General features: G+C 46.9%; 2 protein-coding genes across 3 annotated transcripts in view; one reads left to right on the top strand and one right to left on the bottom strand.

The window, feature by feature from the left end:
* ATP5MK (ATP synthase membrane subunit k) overlaps positions 1–22,283 on the bottom strand; it is a 201,510-nt gene that overhangs the window by 17,001 nt on the left and 162,226 nt on the right. The gene's annotated exons all lie outside the window — the stretch shown is intronic.
* Positions 1–22,283, top strand: part of PDCD11 (programmed cell death 11) — a 52,902-nt gene that overhangs the window by 9,369 nt on the left and 21,250 nt on the right. For both annotated transcript variants that reach the window (XM_050804891.1, XM_050804890.1), the window contains exons 6-20: positions 1,687–1,810; positions 2,321–2,502; positions 5,734–5,841; positions 9,111–9,317; positions 9,964–10,088; positions 10,268–10,328; positions 10,998–11,144; positions 12,480–12,731; positions 13,792–13,932; positions 14,455–14,649; positions 15,577–15,747; positions 17,685–17,904; positions 19,484–19,633; positions 20,039–20,154; positions 21,488–22,029. In XM_050804891.1, coding sequence (XP_050660848.1) covers positions 1,687–1,810; positions 2,321–2,502; positions 5,734–5,841; positions 9,111–9,317; positions 9,964–10,088; positions 10,268–10,328; positions 10,998–11,144; positions 12,480–12,731; positions 13,792–13,932; positions 14,455–14,649; positions 15,577–15,747; positions 17,685–17,904; positions 19,484–19,633; positions 20,039–20,154; positions 21,488–22,029 — 2,741 coding nt within the window. The remainder of the gene's footprint in view (positions 1–1,686; positions 1,811–2,320; positions 2,503–5,733; positions 5,842–9,110; positions 9,318–9,963; positions 10,089–10,267; positions 10,329–10,997; positions 11,145–12,479; positions 12,732–13,791; positions 13,933–14,454; positions 14,650–15,576; positions 15,748–17,684; positions 17,905–19,483; positions 19,634–20,038; positions 20,155–21,487; positions 22,030–22,283) is intronic.

Consider the following 22,283-nt stretch of genomic DNA (forward strand, 5'->3'; position numbering starts at 1 on the left):
CTCCTGGAAGCCTTAGCAGGGGACTTGGTGATGGTGAGGAGTTCCTCATAGTGCCTTACTTACTGAAACTTCCTTGCACATTCGGTCTTTTACAAAGGCTTCTGGCATTTGTACAGAATGCTTGAAAGCTGCTGTCTGAGAGCAGGTGACGGGGTAGTCAGCGAAGTTAGTCTATCAGCTGTATTAGTGGATATCTCACTACTTTGTGTTCAGTCCTGTGGAGACTCAGGAGATGTTAGTCCTGGCTCAGAGCCTTCAAGTCTAGTAGGTACAAAAGGGTAAACTTACACTCATATGGATAATGTAAGTACTCTTGTAATTAAGAGGACAGAGATCAATATGATCTTTGCAATGTTGGTTAGATGCAGTAGGTTTTAGGAAAGGCCTAGAAAGTTTGGTAGGATTTAGTTGGATAAAAAGGGAATAAAAGTAAGTTAAGTTGCAGGAAATTGACAAGTGTCAAGAGCCTACCATATGACAGGTGACGTTTTGGGCACTTTGATGAAATTCTCACAGCAACCCTGTGAGGCAGGTAGATACTATGCCTTATACATTTGGAAAAATGGACTCAGAAAGGTTTAAGTAACTTACCAAAGACCAAATAGCTAGTAAGTTTCAGAGCCACACTGCTTCCCTTGTAATATAAAGGAGATTGGCATTTTTTTTTTATTTTTTTGAGATGGAGTCTTGCTTTGTTGTCCAGGCTGGAGTGCAATGGTGTGATCCTGGCTCACTGCAACCTCCACCTCCTGGGTTCAAGCAGTTCTCCTGCCTCAGCCTCTCCAGTAGCTGGGATTACAGGCGCGTACCACCACACCCGACTAATTTTTTTTTATTTTTAGGAGAGACGGGGTTTCACCATGTTGTCCAGGTTGGTTTTGAACTCCTCACCTCAGGTGATCCACCCGCCTCGGCCTCCCAAAGTGCTGGGATTACTGGCATGAGCCACCACGCCCTGCCAGCAGTATTTTTTTTAATGTGTTGGAGGTGCTCAGAAGAGACATACTATGACAGTTAGAAGGGTAGTACTGGATTCTCTCTGTAGTCCTGGTTCTGGGAGCGCCCTTGCAGGGTCTAGCAGTTCATCTCTCTGCATAACGTAAAAGTGTGCTATCTTTTTTTATGAAGGACAATCTCACTCTGTTGCCCAGGCTGGAGTGCAGTGGCATGATCTCTTCTCACTGCAACCTCCGTCTCCTGGGTTTAAGCAATTCTTTTGCCTCAGCCTCCTGAGGCAGGGATTACAGGTGCCATGCCTGGCTAATGTTTGTATTTTTAATAGAGATGGGATTTCACCATGTTGGCCAGGCTGGTCTCAAACTCCTGACCTCAAGTGATCTGTCTGCCTCGGCCTTCCAAAATGCTGGGATTACAGGCGTGAGCCACCGTGCCTGGCCGAAAGTCTGCTATCTTTTGAAAGCACTCGAGGCAAGAGATTCTTCTATATTGTTCCATCATTCAGCTGTGTTAAACATTCCTCATTGCCTGGCAACCGTCAGATCCTTCAAGCCTGGGAGTATTGAATTTGATGTCTGCTGTCTAGTGGGATTGTGGCTTAAAGTTAAACGTGGGGGTGGGATAGTGGCGGAGTGGGAGCTTAGTGGCAGGAACATTCAAGTTTGAACGTTTGTTGTGTGTCCCATTACCTTTGAATTGGAACTTTGGGGACTACTTTCTCTTCCCCAGCTACTTACAGGTACTATATCCAGCCTGGAAGACCATGGCTACCTAGTGGACATTGGTGTTGATGGGACCAGAGCTTTCCTGCCACTGCTGAAAGCCCAGGAGTACATCAGACAGAAGAACAAAGGTGAGGGCAAGAAAAGGGGCCAGTACCTGGTGGTGAGGTGGTACATGTGGGGATTATATTTAAGTGCCATTTTGATGAGTAACGTGACAGAATGGTGACCCTGAAGGTGCTGTGGCTTTGGTTAAACCAGCACTTAATCCTAGTTAATAGGAAAGGAAAGATGTATGAAGGGCCAGCGAGTGGCAGGGTCTCACTAAGATCTGATGGAACAGTGTTAGTTTTTCTCACCTGGAAGATTCCACTGCAATTTGGGCCCCCATGGCTTCTGAACCAGCAATCTCCTGGCTTGTTGAGATGTTCATATTTTTGTATGGTAATTGAATTCCAGATCAATTAGGATAACTTCATTTCCTTCTTGTAGTTGGCGCCTTAGAGATTGGGAATGTGGGGAGTAATCGATGCTAATTGGGCAGGTAGGCCATGGGTCTCTTCAGGTATTACTTGGGCCCATGTTAAAAGTCCTTCTCATAGAGACATTTTTCCTTTTGGGGTCTGGATCTGGGCTTTCAGGTGCTAAACTAAAGGTGGGTCAGTACCTGAACTGCATCATTGAAAAGGTGAAAGGCAACGGAGGAGTTGTTAGTCTGTCTGTTGGTCACTCAGAGGTTTCTACTGCCATTGCTACTGAAGAGCAGAGCTGGACCCTTAATAACTTACTACCAGGACTGGTGGTCAAAGCTCAGGTGCAGAAGGTAAGCTGTTCATTGCTACTACTACTTTTTAAAACAAAAATAATTCTTTTTAAACTATTACATGCCTATGGTCTAAAACTACTGTCTGATAAGGGTAGTCACTAGTCACTTATGCCCATTGAGCAGTTCAGATGTGGCCAGTGCCACATGTTGAAATGATAATATGTTGGATATATTAGGTTAAAAAAACTATACTAAAATGTCTTTTGTTTCTTTGTAGTTTCTAAAAGGTGATTGCCAGAAAACTTAAAATTACATGTGTGGCTAGCATTGTATTTCTGTTGGATGGTGCTGATCTAAAGGGTCAAATGGAATTAAAAGGTTTATAATGAAGAACTTATCCATCATAACCCCCATCTTTAACTCTTTTAGCTTATGTTTTGAAATTTCTCTCCATATTTTAGAGTAATAAGCTTCTGCTGGTACCTCTTGATTTTTCAATCTTAGGCATTGAGTTTTAACTTTTTATCAAGCTAGAAAACATTTGGGTCTCTCTTTTTTTCATTAAAAAATATATATATTTTGTAGAGATGAAGTCTCACTATGTTGCCCAGGCTGGTGTTGAACTCCTGAGCTCAAGTGATCCTCCCATCCTGGCCTCCCAAAGTGCTGGGATTACAGGCGTGAGTGACCTCGCCCAGCATACTAGCATGACTTTCCTTTTTTTTTTTTTTTTTGAGACAGTCTCGCCCTGTTGCTCAGGCTGGCATGCACTGGCGCGATCTTAGGTCATTGCAGCCTCTGCCTCCCAGGTTCAAGCGATCCCCCTGCCTCAGCCTCCCGAGTAGCTGGGACTACAGGCATGCACTACCACACCTGGCTGATTTTTGTATTTTTAGTAGAGACAGGGTTTCACCATCTTGGCTAGGTTGGTGTCAAACTCCTGACCTCAAGTGATCCACCTGTCTGGGCCTCCCCAAATGCTGTGATTACAGGCGTGAGCCACCACACCTGGCCTACTATGACCTTCTTGAACAGCTTTTTTTCTCTTGGAGGTGGCAGTCAGCTTTGTTTTTGTCATTTGCGAAATTCTTTTCATATCAGTATTTTTTCCTATACCCTCAACTTATTTTCATCTCGCTACAATTCTGCATGCTTTCAAACCCTTTAAGTAAACTACTGGTTTCTTTTTCCTCCCACCTAGAACCCTTTTTGATGTCTTCCTGCTCTAGGATGGACTAGTTGCTCTGTAGGGCTCCTGCATAGCCAGTATCCTAGAACTTCCCTTCTGCTTTCTCCTCTATCTCTATTAGAGCCTTCTTTGGTCCCATGTGTTCTTCTTTTTCGGTTTACTTCCTCGTTTTAGTGTGGCACATTATCCAGAAGCATCCTGGGAGAGCCTCTCAACTTTAACTTCCAATTCTCTAGGAAGTTTTTGTTTAGATTGCTGTATTATGAGTGAGGTGCTAAAAAACTGAGCGAGTCGGCCGGGCGCGGTGGCTCAAGCCTGTAATCCCAGCACTTTGGGAGGCCGAGACGGGCGGATCACGAGGTCAGGAGATCAAGACCATCCAGGCTAACACGGTGAAACCCCGTCTCTACTAAAAAATACAAAAAACTAGCCGGGCGAGGTGGCGGGCGCCTATAGTCCCAGCTACACAGGAGGCTGAGGCAGGAGAATGGCGTAAACCCGGGAGGCGGAGCTTGCAGTGAGCTGAGATCCGGCCACTGCACTCCAGCCAGGGCGACAGAGCGAGACTCCGTCTCAAAAAAAAAAAAAAAAAAAAAAAAAAAAAAAAACAAAAACTGAGCAAGTCTGTGTGCCTGTGTGAGATTGTTGACTGTTTTTTAAATTTTTATAATTTTTATAATTATTATTTTTTTTGAGACAGAGTCTTGCTCTGTTACCCGGGCTGGAGTGCAGTGGCATGATCTCAGCTCATTGCAACCTCCACCATCCAGGTTCAAGTGATTCTCCTGCGTTAGCCTCCCGAGTAGCTGGGACTACAGGCATCCACCACCACGCCCAGCTAATTTTTGTATTTTTGTAGAGACAGGGTTTCACTGTGTTGGCCAGGCTGGTCTCAAACTCCTGAGCTCAGGTGATCCACCTGCCTCAGCCTCCCAGAGTGCTAGGATTATAGGCATGAGCCACCGCGCCCAGCTTCTTGGTGACGATTTAACTTTCCTGTCAGGAACAGGACTAGCAGATTTAATTTGGACAACCTCCTACTGTGATTGTTATAGGTCTTCTCTGGCATGTTAGATTTCTCTAGAAAGGATCTGACAATCTCCACCCAAGAGGGTCTAAGCCTGGCTGCCTGAGAATGAGTACGAGAAAGGGGCTGGATATTTACATGATATTTAGAATTTAATTGACATTTTCAGAATTTTTAATTGACATTTTCAGAATTTCCTGTTTTTTGATTCTGGTAACAGTTTTCCTAGAGAATAGGTTTCATATTTTGCGGGGAGGTAAGAGAGAGGACTTAGTTCTCTGATTTCATTCATCTCCCTCATGACTATCTTTTGAGGGGATTGTCACTTTTAGCGTTTTGTTGACTCTGTAGGGTGACTTGGCTTGCTTGTGGTCAGTATCTCCCCTTTGCAAGCCTTTGAGTTTTACCTTCCTATACTGGGCAAGTATGTAAGTAACAATCTATTCCAGTTGTCAGGCTGGCAGTTCCCCAAGGATACATGTACAAAGCTCCTTCCACTCCATGGAGGACTCCCAGAGAGTGGGAGGACTGATGTCCTCTCTTTTTTTTTTTTTTGGAGACGGAGTCTCGCTCTGTCGCCCAGGCTGGAGTGCAGTGGCCGGATCTCAGCTCACTGCAAGCTCCGCCTCCCGGGTCTACGCCATTCTCCTGCCTCAGCCTCCCGAGTAGCTGGGACTACAGGCGCCCGCCACCTCGCCTGGCTAGTTTTTTGTATTTTTTAGTAGAGACGGGGTTTCACTGTGTTAGCCAGGATGGTCTCGATCTCCTGACTTCGTGATCCGCCCGTCTCGGCCTCCCAAAGTGCTGGGATTACAGGCTTGAGCCACCGCGCCCGGCCCTGATGTCCTCTCTTAGCTGGAAGGGAGGTGAGCCTACTAAGAAGGAAACAGCCAGTGCAGGAATTGTTCTGCCGGTTAGTTTTATAGGAAGAAAAGATTGATAAGAGTTAGCTGGGGGAGGAGAGATACACAGTTAGGGATAATGTGGCATTGAGTGTTTACTGCGAGCAGTGTCTTACATTCGTGGTTCTTTCAAAGAAGTTTTTTTCATAACTTGTTCTGTTTATTTCTAGGTGACTCCATTTGGCCTTACACTAAACTTCCTCACATTCTTCACGGGCGTGGTTGATTTTATGCACCTGGATCCCAAGAAAGCTGGAACATATTTCTCAAATCAGGCAGTAAGAAATGTTGATCCTGTATTTTCTTGATTCCAACTGTGGTCCATTTGCTGTCCAGTATCACAGCTAGCTACAGGGAGGACCTAGGACTGCATGCATGCAGGTGTGCAGAAAGGAGACGAGAGGAATAATGAAAAGTGTTATGGAGGCCAGACGTGGTGGCTCATATGCTTGTAATCCCAACACTTTGGGAGGCGAGGTGGGCAGATCACTTAAGGTTAGGAGTTCAAGACCAGCCTGGCCAACATGGTGAAACCCCGTCTCTACTAAAAATACAAAAATTAGCCGGACGTGGTGGTGTATGCCTGTAGTTCCAGCTACTCAGGAACGTGAGGCAGGAGAATCGCTTGAACCCGGGAGGCCGAGGTTGCAGTGAGCTGAGATTGTGCCACTGTACTCCAGCCTAGGCAACAGAGCAAGACTCTGTTTCAAAAAAAAAAAATGTTATGGAAAGAAAGTAAGAAACTCCCAGGGGCCGAACTGAAATTAGAGAAGGAGCAGGTGGAAAAGAAGGCAACTTTTAGTTTTTACTTCATAGTCTTGCATGTAGTTTGGTTTTTTTTTCCTTTAGTATTACTAATTTTTTGTTTTTCTAATTTAAAGTTGTTTAGAAGAATATTTAACATAGGAGAATAAGATACGTTTAAACAGCAAAAGGTGATTTTGAAAGTTCTATGAGTAGTATAGATCCAATTTTGAAAAAATATTTTAAAAAGTACCTCTGGTTAAAATACTGGAAGATTATGCAATCAGGTGTTAATAGTGATGAACTCTGGGTGATTTTTCTGTTCTGTTCTTTTCTTTCTTTTCTTTTCTTTTTTTTTTAGACAGGGTCTCACTCTGTCACCCAGGCTGGAGTGCAGTAGGGCAAACATGGCTCACTGCAGCTTCAATGTCCTGGGCTCAATTGATCCTCCCATCTCAGTCCTCAGAGTAGTTGGGACCACAGATGCGTGCCACGATGCCTGGCTAATTAAAAAAAAATTCATAGGCCAGGCATGGTGGCTCATGCCTATAATCCCAGCACTTTGGTAGGCCGAGGCGGGACAATCACAAGGCCAGGAGTTCAAAACCAGCCTGGCCAGCATGGTGAAACTCTGTCTGTACTAAAAATAATAAAAAAAAAATTAGCCAGACCTGGTGGTGTGTACCTGTAGTCCCAGCTACTCAGGAGACTGAGGCAGGAGAATTGCTTGAACCCGGGAGGCAGAGGTTGCAGTGAGCCAAGATTGCGTCACTGCACTCCGGCCTGGGCAACAGAGCAAGACTCTGTCTCAAAAAAAAAAAAATTGTAGAGGCAAGGTCTCGCCATGTTGCCCAGGATGGTTTTGAACTCCTGGGCTCAAGGAGTCCCCCATCTTTGCCTCCCGAAGTGCTGGGATTACAGGTATGAGTCACAATACTTGGCTCCGCTTGTATTTAAATATTCAAGTTTTCTACAATGAACATGGATATTTAGGAAGAAAATCCTAATATATGTTATTCAGAATTTTTTAGAATTCTAAAATGATTTCTTTTTTAAAATAGTAATGTATGGTATAGAGAATTTATTTATTTATTTATTTTTCGAGACAAGGTCACACACTGTTGCCCAGAGTGTAGTACAATGGCACGATCACGGTTAATTGCAACCTCAACCTCCCGGGTTCTGGCAATCCTCCCACCTCAGCCTCCTGAGTAGCTGGGACTACAGATGCATGCCACCACGGCCAGCTAATTTTTTCTGTTTTTTGTAGAGATGGGGTCTCGCTGTGTTGCCCAGGCTGGTCTTAAACACCTGGGCTCAAATGATCCTCCTGCCTAGGCCTCCTACAGTGCTGGGATTATAGGCTTGAGCTACTGCAACTAGCTGAGAATTTTTTTTTTAAAGTGAAACTAGGGTTTTATACTACCTAGTGATAATACTGTTAATATTTTCCTAAACCTCTTTTTAGTAATTTTTTTCTCCCTATAATCATTCGTGTGTGGAATTGAGACATTTTACATGTTTTAATGTCATGAAGAGATCAGGCTTTTTCTGTTAGTTTCAGAGGAGCCTTGGATGTAGTGACACTAGTACATGGTTTCTGTTGTATTACAGATATATTAGCTCCTTGGTGTTGAGGGGACTTGAGTAAACTTTCCTGCTAATTTTTGTGTATTTATTTTATTATTATTTTTTGAGACAGGGTCTCACTCTGTCACCCAGGCTGGAGTGCAATGGCGTGATCATCAGTCACTGCAGCCTTGACCTCCTGGGCTCACTCAGGTGATTCTCCTGCTTCAGCCTCCCAAATGGTGCACGCCACCGTGCTTGACTAATTTTTTTTTTTTCTTTTCTTTTTGAGACTAAGTCTCACTTCGTCACCCAGGCTGGAGTGCAGTGGCACAGTCTTGGCTCACTGCAACGTCTGCCTCCCATTTCAAGTGATTCTTGTGCCTCAGCCTCCTGAGTAGCTGGAAGTACAAGTACGTGCCACCATGCCCGGCTATTTGTTTTTTTTTTTGGAGACAGTGTCTTGCTCTGTCGCCCAGGCTGGAGTGCAGTGGTGCTATCTCAGCTTACTGCAGCCTCTGCCTCCTGGGTTCAAGTGATTCTCCTGCTTCAGCCTTTTGAGTAGCTGGGATTACAGGCGCCTGCCACCACACCCAGCTCACTGCTGGGTTTTTTTTTGTATTTTTAGTAGAGATGGGGTTTCACTGTGTTAGCCAGGATGGCCTTGATCTCCTGACCTCGTGATCCGCCTGCGTCGGCCTCCCAAAGAGCTGGGATTACAGGCATGAGCCACCGCTTCCAGCCTAACTTTCTGTTTTTTAAATCTAGAGATGAGGTTTCGCCATGTTGGCTGGGCTATCTCAAACTCCTGATCTTAAGTGATCTGCCCACCTCAGACTCCCAAAATGCTGGGATTACAGGCATGAGCCATGATCCCCGGCCAAATTTTTGTATTTTTTGTTGAGATAGGGTTTCACTATGTGCGCAGGCTGGTCTCTGACTCCTGAGCTCAAGTGATCCACCTGCCTCGGTATCCCAAAGTGCTGGGATTATCAGTGTGAGCCACTATAACTGGCTTGAGTAAGTTTTGATTTAGTCAGACATGGTCCCTATGGGACATTTTGACTTTGTTGCATGCTGCTTGAGTATGGAAGCCAGTTTGAGTACTTACATACTAAGGATGTGAGTACTCACATACCTGGTTAGCATGTGGAGAGGCTTGATGCCTAGAAGGTCTGCTCTAGGGTGCTCCTGTGTGCCTCCTCCTGCTCACCCTGCCTTTCCTTTTGTCTAGGTGAGGGCTTGCATCCTCTGCGTCCATCCTCGAACCAGAGTTGTGCGCCTGAGTCTGCGCCCCATCTTCCTACAGCCTGGACGCCCACTCACCCGACTCTCTTGCCAGAACCTTGGAGCGGTGCTGGATGATGTTCCTGTCCAGGGCTTTTTCAAGAAGGCTGGGGCCACCTTCAGGCTGAAGGATGGGGTTCTGGCGTATGCCCGGGTAAGGAGGCCTCTTTGTTTGGTCAGGGATCTTTTCACTGGAAGGACTTTTGGAGCACAGGGGGCCATTTCTGCTTCTTTCATCCCTTGATGCTAGTTTAGAATTTCTGGATATTGCAGTTCTAATTCCTGTTCATAGTGATTAGAACAATGTCTGTTGGCTGTGTTAGGATGCCTTAGAACCAGCTTGCCATATCTGATACTTGGTTAATGGTTAAGTGTAAGGATGAGTTAGGATCCAGACCAGGGCCCAGCAGAGTTTTTCTTAAAGGGCTAGGTCATAAATACTTTAGGCTGTGAGCCCTGTGGTGGTCTCTGTCCTAATTGTTCAATGCTGTTGTTACGGCTTGAAAGCAGCCATAGACAGTACGTAAATGAACGGATGGCTGTATTCCAATACAACTTCTATTTACAAAAACAGGCACTAGGCACAGTTGACTGATCTATGTTCTGGACTTTCTCTGACCTTCCTGAAATTCTGTGATGATAAAGAGCAGTTTTTTAGTGTGAAGAATTACTTAACCAGGCAATCAAAGTACTGTTTTTATGGTACATGATCAGTGTTGTCTCCTCTCTATGGGCTGTAAGGTCTCATTGGCTCAGACCTATTGTCTCTGGCTTGTCCTCAATCACTTGGTACTTTGCAGCTCAGCCATCTCTCTGATTCTAAGAATGTCTTCAATCCTGAGGCCTTCAAGCCAGGGAACACTCACAAGTGTAGAATTATTGACTACAGCCAAATGGATGAACTGGCCTTGCTCTCTCTACGAACGTAAGTCTGTCATTAACAGGTAGGGGTGTAGAGATGTGCGCCTGTACATGTTCATATTCCGTTTCTCCTGGCTGTGCTTGGGGAGGGTTTTCTTTCTTGCCAGCGTGACTGTGGTAGCCCTGAATTTTAGGCAACCTCTGCCCCAGTTTATTTAATTTTGTGTTTTCTCTTTGTCCTAGATCTATTATTGAAGCTCAGTACCTTAGATATCATGACATCGAACCTGGGGCAGTGGTAAAGGTAAGACCAAGCATATAATTAGGTACTCCCTCAGTTTCAGGAGTTCCTTAGTTCACATACAGGTGACTGTCAGCTCATTAGTCCTCATGTTAACACATTGAATGTCATTTTCCTTACCTTTGCCTGCTGACTAGAATTTCTTTCTTTTTCTTTGGGTAACTCGTAATTAATTTCAAGGTAAGATCTTACTAGCACCACCCAGCTACACAATGGCAGTAGATCATAAATCCTGAGATTTGGGATTTGATGGTAGTTAGTAGACCAGATCAAAAGTTAGTCCTGTGATTATTGAGCTTCCTGGGATATTAGTGAGAAGCCAGTTCCAGATACCTGTCCTCTCCAACCATTTGGTTCTAATCGAGCAGCTCCCTTTATATGTAGAGTTTATTCCTTAGGACACCTTGACATAGTCCCTTTCTTTGGGGAATGTATTTTAAGGCACACAGAAAGCACATGCTCACACAGAAAGATGTGAAGGCTCCCACAAATAAAGCTGATGAAATAATCCAGCTCGGGGTGGGGTGTGTGCTCCACCTATATGCCATCTGGAATAACAGGCACAGTTAGCCCAGGAAGGTGGCTGTGAAGGGGAGGTGTGACATGCCTTGTAAGAGGTGGGGGAAAGGCCATTCTTGAGACATTGAGGCAGCTTATCTTTGGACTCTCTAGGGCATAGTGCTAACCATAAAGTCATATGGGATGCTGGTGAAGGTGGGCGAGCAGATGAGGGGCCTGGTACCTCCCATGCACCTGGCTGACATCCTGATGAAGAATCCAGAGAAGAAGTACCACATTGGGGATGAGGTCAAGTGCCGGGTGAGCCTCCTGAAGGGTCTCTTGGGATTTTGGCTAGATGGGAAGAGAGCAGTTCTCAACTGAAGTTTCTGCCTTTTTCCACAAAGTGAGTGTGTAATGTCTGTAGTGTGTCTAGTACTGTACCTGGCATTGGGAAGAGAAAAGTGAGTCCCTGTTTTGTGTAGTATAATTGGGAGTTAAAATATTCATACATGAAGAGAGAGCAAGCCAGCCTGTGATCTTTTGCCATGTGGCTTGGTGCAGGTGGTGTGCTGTGGTCACACCTGAGAAAGGGGAGGCGAGGGTGGGCTGGAGCAGCCAGAATTGTTGACGTTATCAATAGCGACTGCCACTAACAGGTATTCTGTGCCAGTTTCTATGCTAGGCATGTGACAGGCATTATTTCATTTAATCCTTGAAACGACCCTAACAATTAAGTACTATTATTTTCATTTTGCAGGTGGGAAAATTAAAGCTTAGGAAAGCCAACTGTCTTGCCCAGAGTCACACAGCTAATAAACGGCAGAACCAGTTTTTGAATGTCAGCTCTGTATGACAATAACGTTTTCTAGATTTCTGGCAGAGGTAGCACTCGAACTAGAAAGGATAGGTAGGATTTGGGAGATTGGGGAGAGCAAAGGGTGTGTTCCAGGCACAGAAATAGCCCTAGCAAAGCTGCGAAAACATGGGTGAGTTACGACAAAGGCTCGAATCCCACGGAAAGCCTCATAGAGTTGTGAAGCTCCAGTATGATGATGCACACGGAGTGCTCCATGAGCAGGCACTTAGCATGTCAGATTTTCCTGTATTCATTTTATTTCATCATTATTGACTCAGCGGAGGTAATGATTGCCCATTGGTGCAAAATTTTACAGTAGTGGGATCAAGAGTTAAACAGAGTTTTTCTGTCTTTAAGGAGATGACCTTCTGAGGGGTTGAAAGACAGTTGCATCTCCATCTTATTTGATAGCTAATAAACAGCAGTACTAAGGTGGTAAATTGGTTTATCATTGGTTCTGTTAGACTAGATGCAAAGCCCACTAGGAAGGAGCCAAGATGGTGTAGAAGTTAGTGTAACCAAGACTCCACAGAGGTGCCGGGAATGTTGCTTCATGGTCAGGAGAGGGTAGTGTGCAGCAATTTATGGGAGCAATTACATTTGAAATAGTGATTTGTATGCTGCAGATTGTCATACAGCAGGAAGCAAGAAGAATCTGCCACTGAGTTGATTATAGGAAAAGCTATAGCAGGTTCTTGGGGAATGGCCCCATGGCTTTTGGGTTTAAGAGGTTGCAGAGACCAGCTCAGTGGCTCTCATGGTAACAGATAACTTGACAGCCTATGTCCCTCCCCTAGGTTTTGCTTTGTGACCCTGAAGCCAAGAAGCTGATGATGACCCTGAAAAAAACCCTGGTTGAGTCCAAACTACCTGTCATTACCTGCTATGCCGATGCCAAGCCTGGTCTGCAGACACATGGCTTCATCATCAGGGTCAAGGACTATGGCTGCATTGTGAAGTTCTACAACAATGTGCAGGGACTGGTGCCCAAGCATGAGCTCAGTACCGAGTATATCCCTGACCCGGAGAGAGTTTTTTACACTGGCCAGGTAACCCTTCCCCTAGAAGTGGTGACCCCACAAACACAAATATGAAGGAGCAGTAAGTAGTAGGGCTGCCTTTAAGAGTAGTAGGGCTGCCTTTAAGAGGCTGAGGAAGAGAGCACATGGGGCAGTGGGCATGAGCTGGCTAAATGGAGGAGACAGGGAACAGAACAGGGAGAAAGCCTCGGCGGGTTCAGCAGAAGCTGACAAGCTGATGGGTCTCAGGCACGCATGGAAGAGGTCAGTCTTTACCTGTAATAAACCTGTGCCTCTGGTATCAGAAATTGTTGTGAGGTCACTGTCACCACATGGGGGCAGTGCTGTAAAACTAGTGAGTCTTGGTATCACTAGGAAAAACACTTTTTTATTCCTTTAAACGACTTTAAATGGATAGATAATAATTGTACATATTTATGGGGTACAATGTGATATTTCTTTTTTTTTCTTTTCTTTTTTATTTTTTTCAAGACAGAGTTTCCCTCTGTCACCCAGGCTGGAGTACAATGGCGTGATCTCAGCTCACTGCAACCTCCACCTTCCAGGCTCAAGTGATTCTCGAGCTTCAGCCTCCCAAGTAGCTGGGACTACAGGCATGTGCCGGCACACCCAGCTAATTTTTGTAGTTTTAGTAGAGATGGGATTTCGCCGTTTTGGCCAGGCTGGTCTCGAACTCCTGGCTTCAAGCAATCAGCCCACCTTGGCCTTTCAAAGTGCTGGAATTACAGGCCTGAGCCACTAAGCCTGGCCACCATGTGTTATTTCAATACATGCTTACAATATGTAATGATCAAACCAGGGTAATTATCATCTCCATCACCTCAGAGAGAAAAATAATTTTTAAGACTTGGATGGTACAAAAAAAGTTATTTATGTCTTCTGTTTATCCCAAAGCCTGCCCTGGGAGATTGTGTAGTTCTCAGTGCATTTCTTCTTTTCACCACCTTCTGATCTGATCCAAAGGCTTGGTAGATCTCTCAAGGCCTCTGCAGCACTAGTGGAGGGCATGCTGCAGGGCCTGCAAGGCCTGCTGGGAGGAGTTGGCCAAGCCTGTGTGGTTTCTTGCCAGGTGGTGAAGGTTGCCGTGTTGAACTGTGAGCCATCCAAAGAGAGGATGCTCTTATCCTTCAAGCTGTCAAGTGATCCAGAGCCAAAGAAAGAGCCTGCAGGACACAGTCAGAAGAAAGGAAAAGCCATTAACATTGGGCAGGTACCTGGACTTTTCTGGACAAGCTATTTTATGTTACAGTGGCAGAGAGCAGGGCACCACTAACACATGGTGTATTGGAACCCATGAAGCGGAAAGATAGAGGTAGCTCGATAAGATTTTGGGGCTAGAGGGGTTCTTGAGAGAGGACGTCATATGCATTCCTTCCTGTGTGTCAGAACAAATGGAAGCTGTCCACAGAAGTCCTGTTACAGTGAGGCTTTTCAGCAGTGGGCTGCTGACCTCTTTCCTCTTGGGTCCCTAGTGCCAACCTGCAGTTCTGGCTTTCCTGGGGCTCCGTGGAGGGACTTGAGAGAGGAGTGTGATGGGTCCACACATGAGTCCTCGTGCATGTGCACGTGCATGCATGCTGGGTAGTTGGGGTGGTGAGTGGTGTTTGGAAGAAAGCTGCTTCTTAGTGATCCTTGGTGCCGGAGTTTGATGCCTCCAAGCCCTGCCTGATCCAGACCAGGTTGTTCTCTGTTCATGACAAGTGCGATTTTTGTCTTTCTCTTCCCTGGGTAGTTGGTAGATGTGAAGGTTTTAGAGAAGACCAAAGATGGGCTGGAGGTGGCTGTCCTGCCGCACAACATCCGTGCTTTCCTCCCCACATCTCATCTGTCGGACCACGTTGCCAACGGCCCATTGTTACATCATTGGCTCCAGGCAGGTGACATCCTTCACCGAGTCCTGTGTCTGAGCCAGAGCGAGGGGCATATTGTATCCTTGACTGGTATCTGTGGAACAGAGGAAGGTGTGGGGCCATGGGCGCTTGGATGGGAAATTCTGGGGAAATTAGTTAGAAACCCCATGGGGAAAAGACAGCTATTTGACCTCAGAAATACCTCCACAAAACCAAACCAGTGACGAAGCCTGTGCTGTGGAAAGTAAGAGCAGGCCTGAGTAAGTGCTGCCAGCAGATGCTGTTGGTCAGGGTGGAGTAGCCTGAAAGTTCATAGAGAGGGGGACTCTAGGGGGCTGGAGAAGGAGGCCCAGTGGGCTGCTTGGGAGCACATCTAGCATTTTGGGGGCTTTCAGTGCTTGCCCCTTGGATTAGAACAATTAATACGGTGGCGTCTGTCCCCCTTTCCTCTTTTTTTTTCACTATGTGCCTTCTCCCCCCAGGGCTATAGGCTCAGGAATATTCCCTTTGGTCTTTGCATAGGTTCTTTGAAGGAGCTTCTGCTCACAGAATGTAAAGTTCATTCTCCTTGGAGTAAAAACAGGCAGAGGAGGGAAAATGAGTTCATCAGTGTGAAGAGGGAGTAGTAGAGGATTGTGTGATGGCTGATCCAGCTGTCAGACCAGGGGGATGAGCCATCCCTTTTTGGTCTCCTCTAGTAATCTGCAGATTAGTGAATCGGGAATGGAATAAAACCGTGATTCTCAGCTGTAGTGTGCAGTTGGGCCATGCAGATGGCTGAGTCACACCAAAGTTTCTAATTCAGTAGGTCTGGGTGGTGCTTGAGAACTTGCATTTCTCCCAGGTTTCAGGCAATGTTGATGCTGCTGGTCTGCACACTTAGAGAATTGCTGTAGGAGCAGAGGTCAGCCTGCAGTTCTGTCTTTCTCTGTGGAGAAAGGAGATGGGAGAGATGGACATTTCATCTGCCCTTTCTGGAACATTCCTTGATGAAGTACCACTAGCTTCTTTGCAGGAAGCCGGCCTTGGTCTCCACAGTAGAAGGTGGCCAGGATCCCAAGAACTTCTCAGAAATTCATCCCGGAATGCTGCTCATTGGTTTTGTGAAGAGCATCAAGGACTATGGCGTGTTCATCCAGTTCCCCTCAGGTCTTAGCGGACTGGCCCCAAAAGCTGTAAGTTCAACTCCATGTACAAGGGCTTTGAGGAGAAATACAAGGTCACAGAACCTGAGGGCGGGTGGGGAGGAATATTCTTTTTTTTATTTTTTGTATTTCATTCTTCTTCTTATTATTTATTTATTATTTTTTTGAGACAGTGTCGTTCTGTCTCCCAGGCTGGATTGCAGTGGTGTGATCTCTGCTCACTGTAACCTCCGCCTCCTGGGTTCAAGCGATTTTCCTGCTTCAGCCTTCCAAGTAGCTGGTATTACAGGCACCCACCAACATGCCCAGCTTTTTTTTTTGAATGGTAGAGACAGGGTTTTACCATGTTGGCCAGGCTGGTCTTGAACTCCTGACCTTAAGTGATCCACCCGCCTTGGCCTCCCAAACTGCTGTGATTACAGGTGTGAGCTACCGCACCCGGCCAAGGATACTTTACTCTTTTGAAAGATTTTCAGGGGCACCACTTAAGGTGTGTGTGACATAAAGGCACCTGGGAGGGGTGAGTGCAGCTGAGCTTTTGGCCCATGTTCCTCTTGCCCAGCTGTGTGACCATCTGGAGGAAGGGACTCCTTTCCCACTCCACACTACACATTGAAGGCCTTGGTCTCCAGTGTGAAGATGACTGCACTTGTTTTTATTCTCAGCACATTTAGACAGGGAAATTGATCATCCTGAGCTACTGAGTACAGGTTTTGCAGACTTCTGAGGTTTTTCAGGTGTTAAGGGACCAGAATGTCCTTGAAATTATTACCCGCCCCCCACCCCCAAGTTCCCATGCACTTTTCAGATGGGAACAATCCCAGCAGTCCCCTAGCGGAGCCTCCTAGTGTACCCGGCATGTCAGCTGAGGCCTGGGCGGGGATGGGACTCACCAAAGTCATGGAAGATAGTCGAGCAAATGGCGTGCAGCTGATTGCTGCCGCAGATCGTTCATCAGTATTTCTTCCCCTCTGTAGGCCTGTCTCCCTGGTGTTTTACCTGGGAAAATCTCATTTGCATCCCCTGCCAGAAACATTTTAAAAATGGTAGCAGAGGGGAGGGCCCCTGAAACAAGCCCAGTGAGGGGCAGAGGGTTCCCGTGGGTTGTTGGGGTGAGGACAGCCCTGGTGTCTGCCTGGCTTGCCGTGAATGTGCCTTCTTGCCCGAGTGCCCTCTCCTGGAGGCTCTGGTTTTTTTGTTTGTTTGTTTGTTTTTTTTGAGATGGAGTCTCACTCTGTCGCCCAGGCTGGAGTGCAGTGGTGCAATCTCCGCTCACTGCAACGTCCGCCTCCCAGATTCAAGTGATTCCCCTGCCCCAGCCTCCCAAGTAGCTGGGATTGCAGTTGCATGCCACCACTCCTGACTAATTTTTGTATTATTTTTTTCTTTTTGAGACGGAGTCTTGCTCTGTCGCCCAGGCTGGAGTGCAGTGGTGCAATCTCGGCTCACTGCAAGCTCCGCCTCCCAGGTTCACGCCATTCTCCTGCCTCAGCCTCCCGAGTAGCTGGGACTACAGGCGCCCGCCACTGCGCCCGGCTAATTTTTTCTATTTTTAGTAGAGACGGGGTTTCACCATGGTCTCGATCTCCTGACCTTGTGATCCGCCCGCCTCGGCCTCCCAAAGTGCTGGGATTACAGGCGTGAGCCACCACGCCTGGCCAATTTTTGTATTATTAATAGAGTCGGGGTTTCAGCATGTTGGTCAGGCTGGTCTGGAACTCCTGACCTCGTGATTCACTCGCCTCAGCCTCCCAGAGTGCTGGGATTACAGGCGTGAGCCACCGCTCCCAGCCAATCCGGAGGCTTTGTTTTTATGGAAGGGGAGTAGAGCTGTGTTCAGAGAGGGCTTGGGGGAGCTTCCTGGGCCCCATTTCCCCCCACTCATATCCCCCTTTCTGGGGACATCAAGTGGGTTGTCTTAATGAAGACCTTTCCTCTTCTCATCTCCTGCCTGTTCTTCTCTTCAGATCATGAGTGACAAATTTGTAACCTCCACAAGTGACCACTTTGTTGAGGGCCAGACAGTAGCAGCAAAGGTGACCAATGTGGATGAGGAGAAGCAGCGAATGCTGCTGTCACTGCGGCTGTCGGACTGTGCTCTGGGGGACTTGGCTACCACCAGCCTCCTCCTCCTGAGTCAGTGCCTGGAGGAGCTGCAGGGCGTGCGCAGCCTCATGAGCAACCGAGGTGGGGCACCTGTGGGGCAGGGGAGGCGGGCCAGGGGTGGGAGTATGCGTTGTAAATTACACCTGTTAGGTAAGTTGCTGGGCTTCCCAGAACATAAGAAAAAATTTTTTTGGTTAACTTTTTTTTTTTAATGGAAGTATGACCTGCATAAAGTACACATTATTATTATTATTATTATTATTATCGAGGCCAAGTCTCACTCTGTCACCTGGGCTGGGGTGCAGTAGCGTGATCTTGGCTCACTGCAACTTCCACCTCCCAGGTTCAAGCGATTTTCCTTCCTCAGCCTCTGGAGTAGCTGGGATTACAGGCACCCGCCACCATGCCTGGCTAATTTTTTTTTTTTTTTTGAGACGGAGTCTCGCTCTGTCACCCAGGCTGGAGTGCAGTGGCCGGATCTCAGCTCACTGCAAGCTCCGCTTCCCAGGTTTACGCCATTCTCCTGCCTCAGCCTCCCGAGTAGCTGGGACTGCAGGCGCCCGCCACCTCGCCCGGCTAGTTACGTGGCTAATTTTTGTATTTTTAGAGAAGACAGGGTTTCACCATGTTGGCCAGGCTGGTCTCAAAGTCCTGACCTCACGTGATCCACCCGCCCTGGCCTCCCAAAGTGCTGGGATTACAGGTGTGAGCCGCTGCGCCCGGCCATAGTGCATAGTTATTACGTGTGCAGCTTAATCAGTGTTTATATTACACCCCTTTAAGATAAAGGCCATTACGAGCATCCTAGATGTCCCCTTCTCCCCACTGCCAGTCCAGAGTCAAAGTTTCCCTTAGTTCTGTGGCTTTATATTTGCATTTGTTGTGAATTCACTCACCTTTTCACCTTTCATTCCTTTATTCAGCAGATGAAATGGAACTGGGACCTGCCAGGCTTTGTAAGGGGTTATTATTCTGACCCTCTTAGACTTTGAACCACTGTGTGGGATTGTTGTAACTTTTTTTTTTTTTTTTTTTTTTTTTTTTTTTTGAGACGGAGTCTCGCTCTGTCGCCCAGGCTGAAATGCAGTGGCCGGATCTCGGCTCACTGCAAGCTCCGCCTCCCGGGTCTACGCCATTCTCCTGCCTCAGCCTCCCGAGTAGCTGGGACTACAGGCGCCCGCCACCGCGCCCGGCTAGTTTTTTGTATTTTTTTTAGTAGAGACGGGGTTTCACCATGTTAGCCAGGATGGTCTCGATCTCCTGACCTCGTGATCCGCCCGTCTCGGCCTCCCAAAGTGCAGGGATTACAGGCGTGAGCCACCGTGCCCGGCCGGATTGTTGTAACTTTAATGGAATTTCATAGCAGGAGGCTTGAGAGGGGACAGTGAAAATTCAGAAACTGAAGGAAAGCCTGTCTTCCTGGTGTTTGTTGGCTACTCCCTTGAATTATGGTCAGGTAGGATTAGCAAGGGGCTTAGGTCTGTCTGCCTGTGACAAGAGTTTTCCTGGATACTGAACATTTTTGCAAAAAGTGATTTTACCTTGTCAGTGGTTCCAGTGCTCCACTGTCCTCCATGGTGACAGCACACTGCCAGAGGAAAAGAACAGTGGGAGTGTTGTTTCATGGTACTAATCCGTGTTTCCTTCGGGTCTCTGGCAGACTCTGTGTTGATCCAGACACTGGCTGAGATGACCCCAGGAATGTTCCTTGACCTAGTGGTGCAGGAGGTGTTGGAAGATGGCTCTGTGGTATTCAGTGGGGGTCCAGTGCCCGACCTGGTCCTGAGAGCCAGCAGATACCATCGCGCAGGTGAGTGCTTCTGTCTTACCCATTGTGGTTGGTGGGAGGACCCTTTGCCCATTGCTCCCTCTCCTGGATATAGAATTTCTAAATACTTAGGGTAGATGAGTTGATTCGGTAGAGATTTTTGGCATGCCTACCTTGAGTGAATGCAGAGGCTTAGGTACGAATCCTTTAATTGTTACAATAGGGTAAATCTAGATTTTTATATATTAGGTTACGTAAATTAAGGCCCACCTGAGCTTGAACTATGGGCGATAGACCCTTGGTTTCCCTAATTATGGCCCGCATGGACCCAGGACGTGTGTCCTCTCTGCTTTCTTGGATCTAAGGGGTAGCAACTACACGTGAGAGGTGCTGCTGTCCCTTCACCCTGTTCCAGAAGGATAATCACACTGTGGTTCTGCACTGCAGGGCAGGAGGTGGAATCTGGGCAGAAAAAAAAGGTTGTGATCTTAAATGTTGATCTTTTGAAGTTGGAAGTGCACGTTTCCCTTCACCGGGACTTGGTGAATAGAAAAGCTAAAAAGGTAAGCTTGCTTCTGACTTCCATTTTCGTGGTTTCACATGATGTACCCTTCAACCCCACACTTCCAGTTCAGGAATTCCAACTCAGATGCCTGTAGTGAGGGTAGCCCTATGTCTGGATGGATTCAGGACACCCCCGGTTTAGACCTCTCATCCTGGTGTGGTTCATAGTGCTGATTTCTATTCTGGTTCTGGTGATAAGTTACATGGGCATTCCATCTTTAGGGCCAAACAAATAAATAGTGCAGGAGTGGAGCTGGCTGTGTGGGTAGGGAGTGGCTGGCCTGGGACTCTGACAAGCTCGGGAGTGCATGCCCAGCCCGCATGGGGCTGAGACTGTTCAGTCCTGCCCAATTGTTGCCAGGTGGGAATATCTGGGGCTACTGCTGCTTGATTTTTAAGAGAAGGCAGAATTTGGATTTTTATTTGAAATAAAAGCTGAAAATGTTAGAAACTTATTTTTTTAAAATAAGTTTGGCATGAGCCGAACAGCATGTCTGTGGGCAGTTCAGATCTCCAGGCTGTGCGTCCACACCCTCATCTGCCTTGTCTTCTGGACACTTGTGTGTGACATAAGAATGGGTTTGAGGGAAATCTCAAAATTATTATTTTTCTCTGGGTGATGAATATATTTGATTATTGTCTAAAGCACTTATTAGGCACCTAGTTGCATAGAGTATGGTACAGTATAGATACAATCCTTAATTTCTAGTTGCTTACAGTATTAATAGTTTAGAACAGACAGAGAGAGAATGGAAAGCAATACTAACCTCTCATTCAGTTTTCTAGCAGGACCCTGTACCATTTTATCACCTGAGGGAAACGGGCATACAAGAGCATGAGCACAATTTGGATTCTGAGGAAAGAGAGGTTAGGTGCCTTGCACACGATAAGCTCTCAGTAGTGACTCTATTCATTGCTTGGGTGGAAGAGTGATTAAACTGGGGATGGGGAGCTGCAGGACAGAGTCAGGAACCACAATGTCTATAAGCTGAGAGAGCTGTTAGAGGTTGCAAGGCTGTGCATCAGAATTATCTCAATAACTTGTAAAATTCAGATTTAGTAGATCTAGGATAGGGTCTTGCAATTTAAGTTGAAAGCAAAACAAAACCAAGCCAAGGTAATTCAGAGGCAGCCCCATGAGTTTAGTGTACAGGAGAGAAAGCTAGGTCCAGGGAGTGAAGGCTAGTCTGTTCCAGCTCAGACCAGCCTTGGGTTCCCTAGCCTTGGGACCCCAGAGGGTTTCCTTAGCTATACCCTGCCCAGTGGGGCCATGAGTGAGTGACCATGCTGTGTAAACAGGAAAGTAGGGATAGTTGCTTTTCTCTCTTCTAGCTGAGGAAAGGCAGCGAACACCAGGCGATTGTGCAGCACTTGGAGAAGTCGTTTGCCATTGCCTCCTTGGTAGAGACTGGCCACCTGGCAGCTTTCTCCCTTACCTCTCACCTCAACGACACCTTCCGCTTTGACTCAGAGAAGTTGCAGGTGGGACAGGGTGTCTCCCTAACCCTCAAGACCACAGAACCAGGAGTGACTGGCCTTCTTTTGGCTGTGGAGGGGCCGGCTGCCAAGAGGACCATGAGGCCGACCCGGAAGGACTCTGAGACAGTTGATGAGGATGAAGAAGTGGATCCAGCTCTGACTGTAGGAACCGTAAAGAAGCACACCCTCTCCATCGGGGACATGGTGACAGGGACTGTCAAGTCCATTAAGCCCACCCATGTGGTTGTGACTCTGGAAGATGGCATCATTGGCTGTATCCATGCCTCCCACATTCTAGATGATGTTCCAGAGGGCATCTCTCCTACTACCAAACTGAAGGTTGGGAAGACGGTCACTGCCCGAGTGATTGGTGGGCGAGACATGAAGACATTCAAGTATGGAGGCTCACGGGGGTGGCCTGACTTCAAGGGGAGATTGTTGTTGAGGGAGGACTGGGAAAGTAGGCGGGCTCCAAAAAGTTGCATGTAAGTCACATTCTCTTTTAGTTAACAAAAGGCATTCACCAAAGCATTGTTTTGCATGATTCTTTTTTTTTTTTGGAGACGGAGTCTTGCTCTATTGCCCAGACTGGAGTGCAGTGGCGTGATCTTGGCTCACTGCAAGCTCCGCCTCCCGGGTTCACGCCATT

Source organism: Macaca thibetana, chromosome 9, assembly GCF_024542745.1.
Source record: "Macaca thibetana thibetana isolate TM-01 chromosome 9, ASM2454274v1, whole genome shotgun sequence".
NCBI lineage: Eukaryota > Metazoa > Chordata > Mammalia > Primates > Cercopithecidae > Macaca > Macaca thibetana.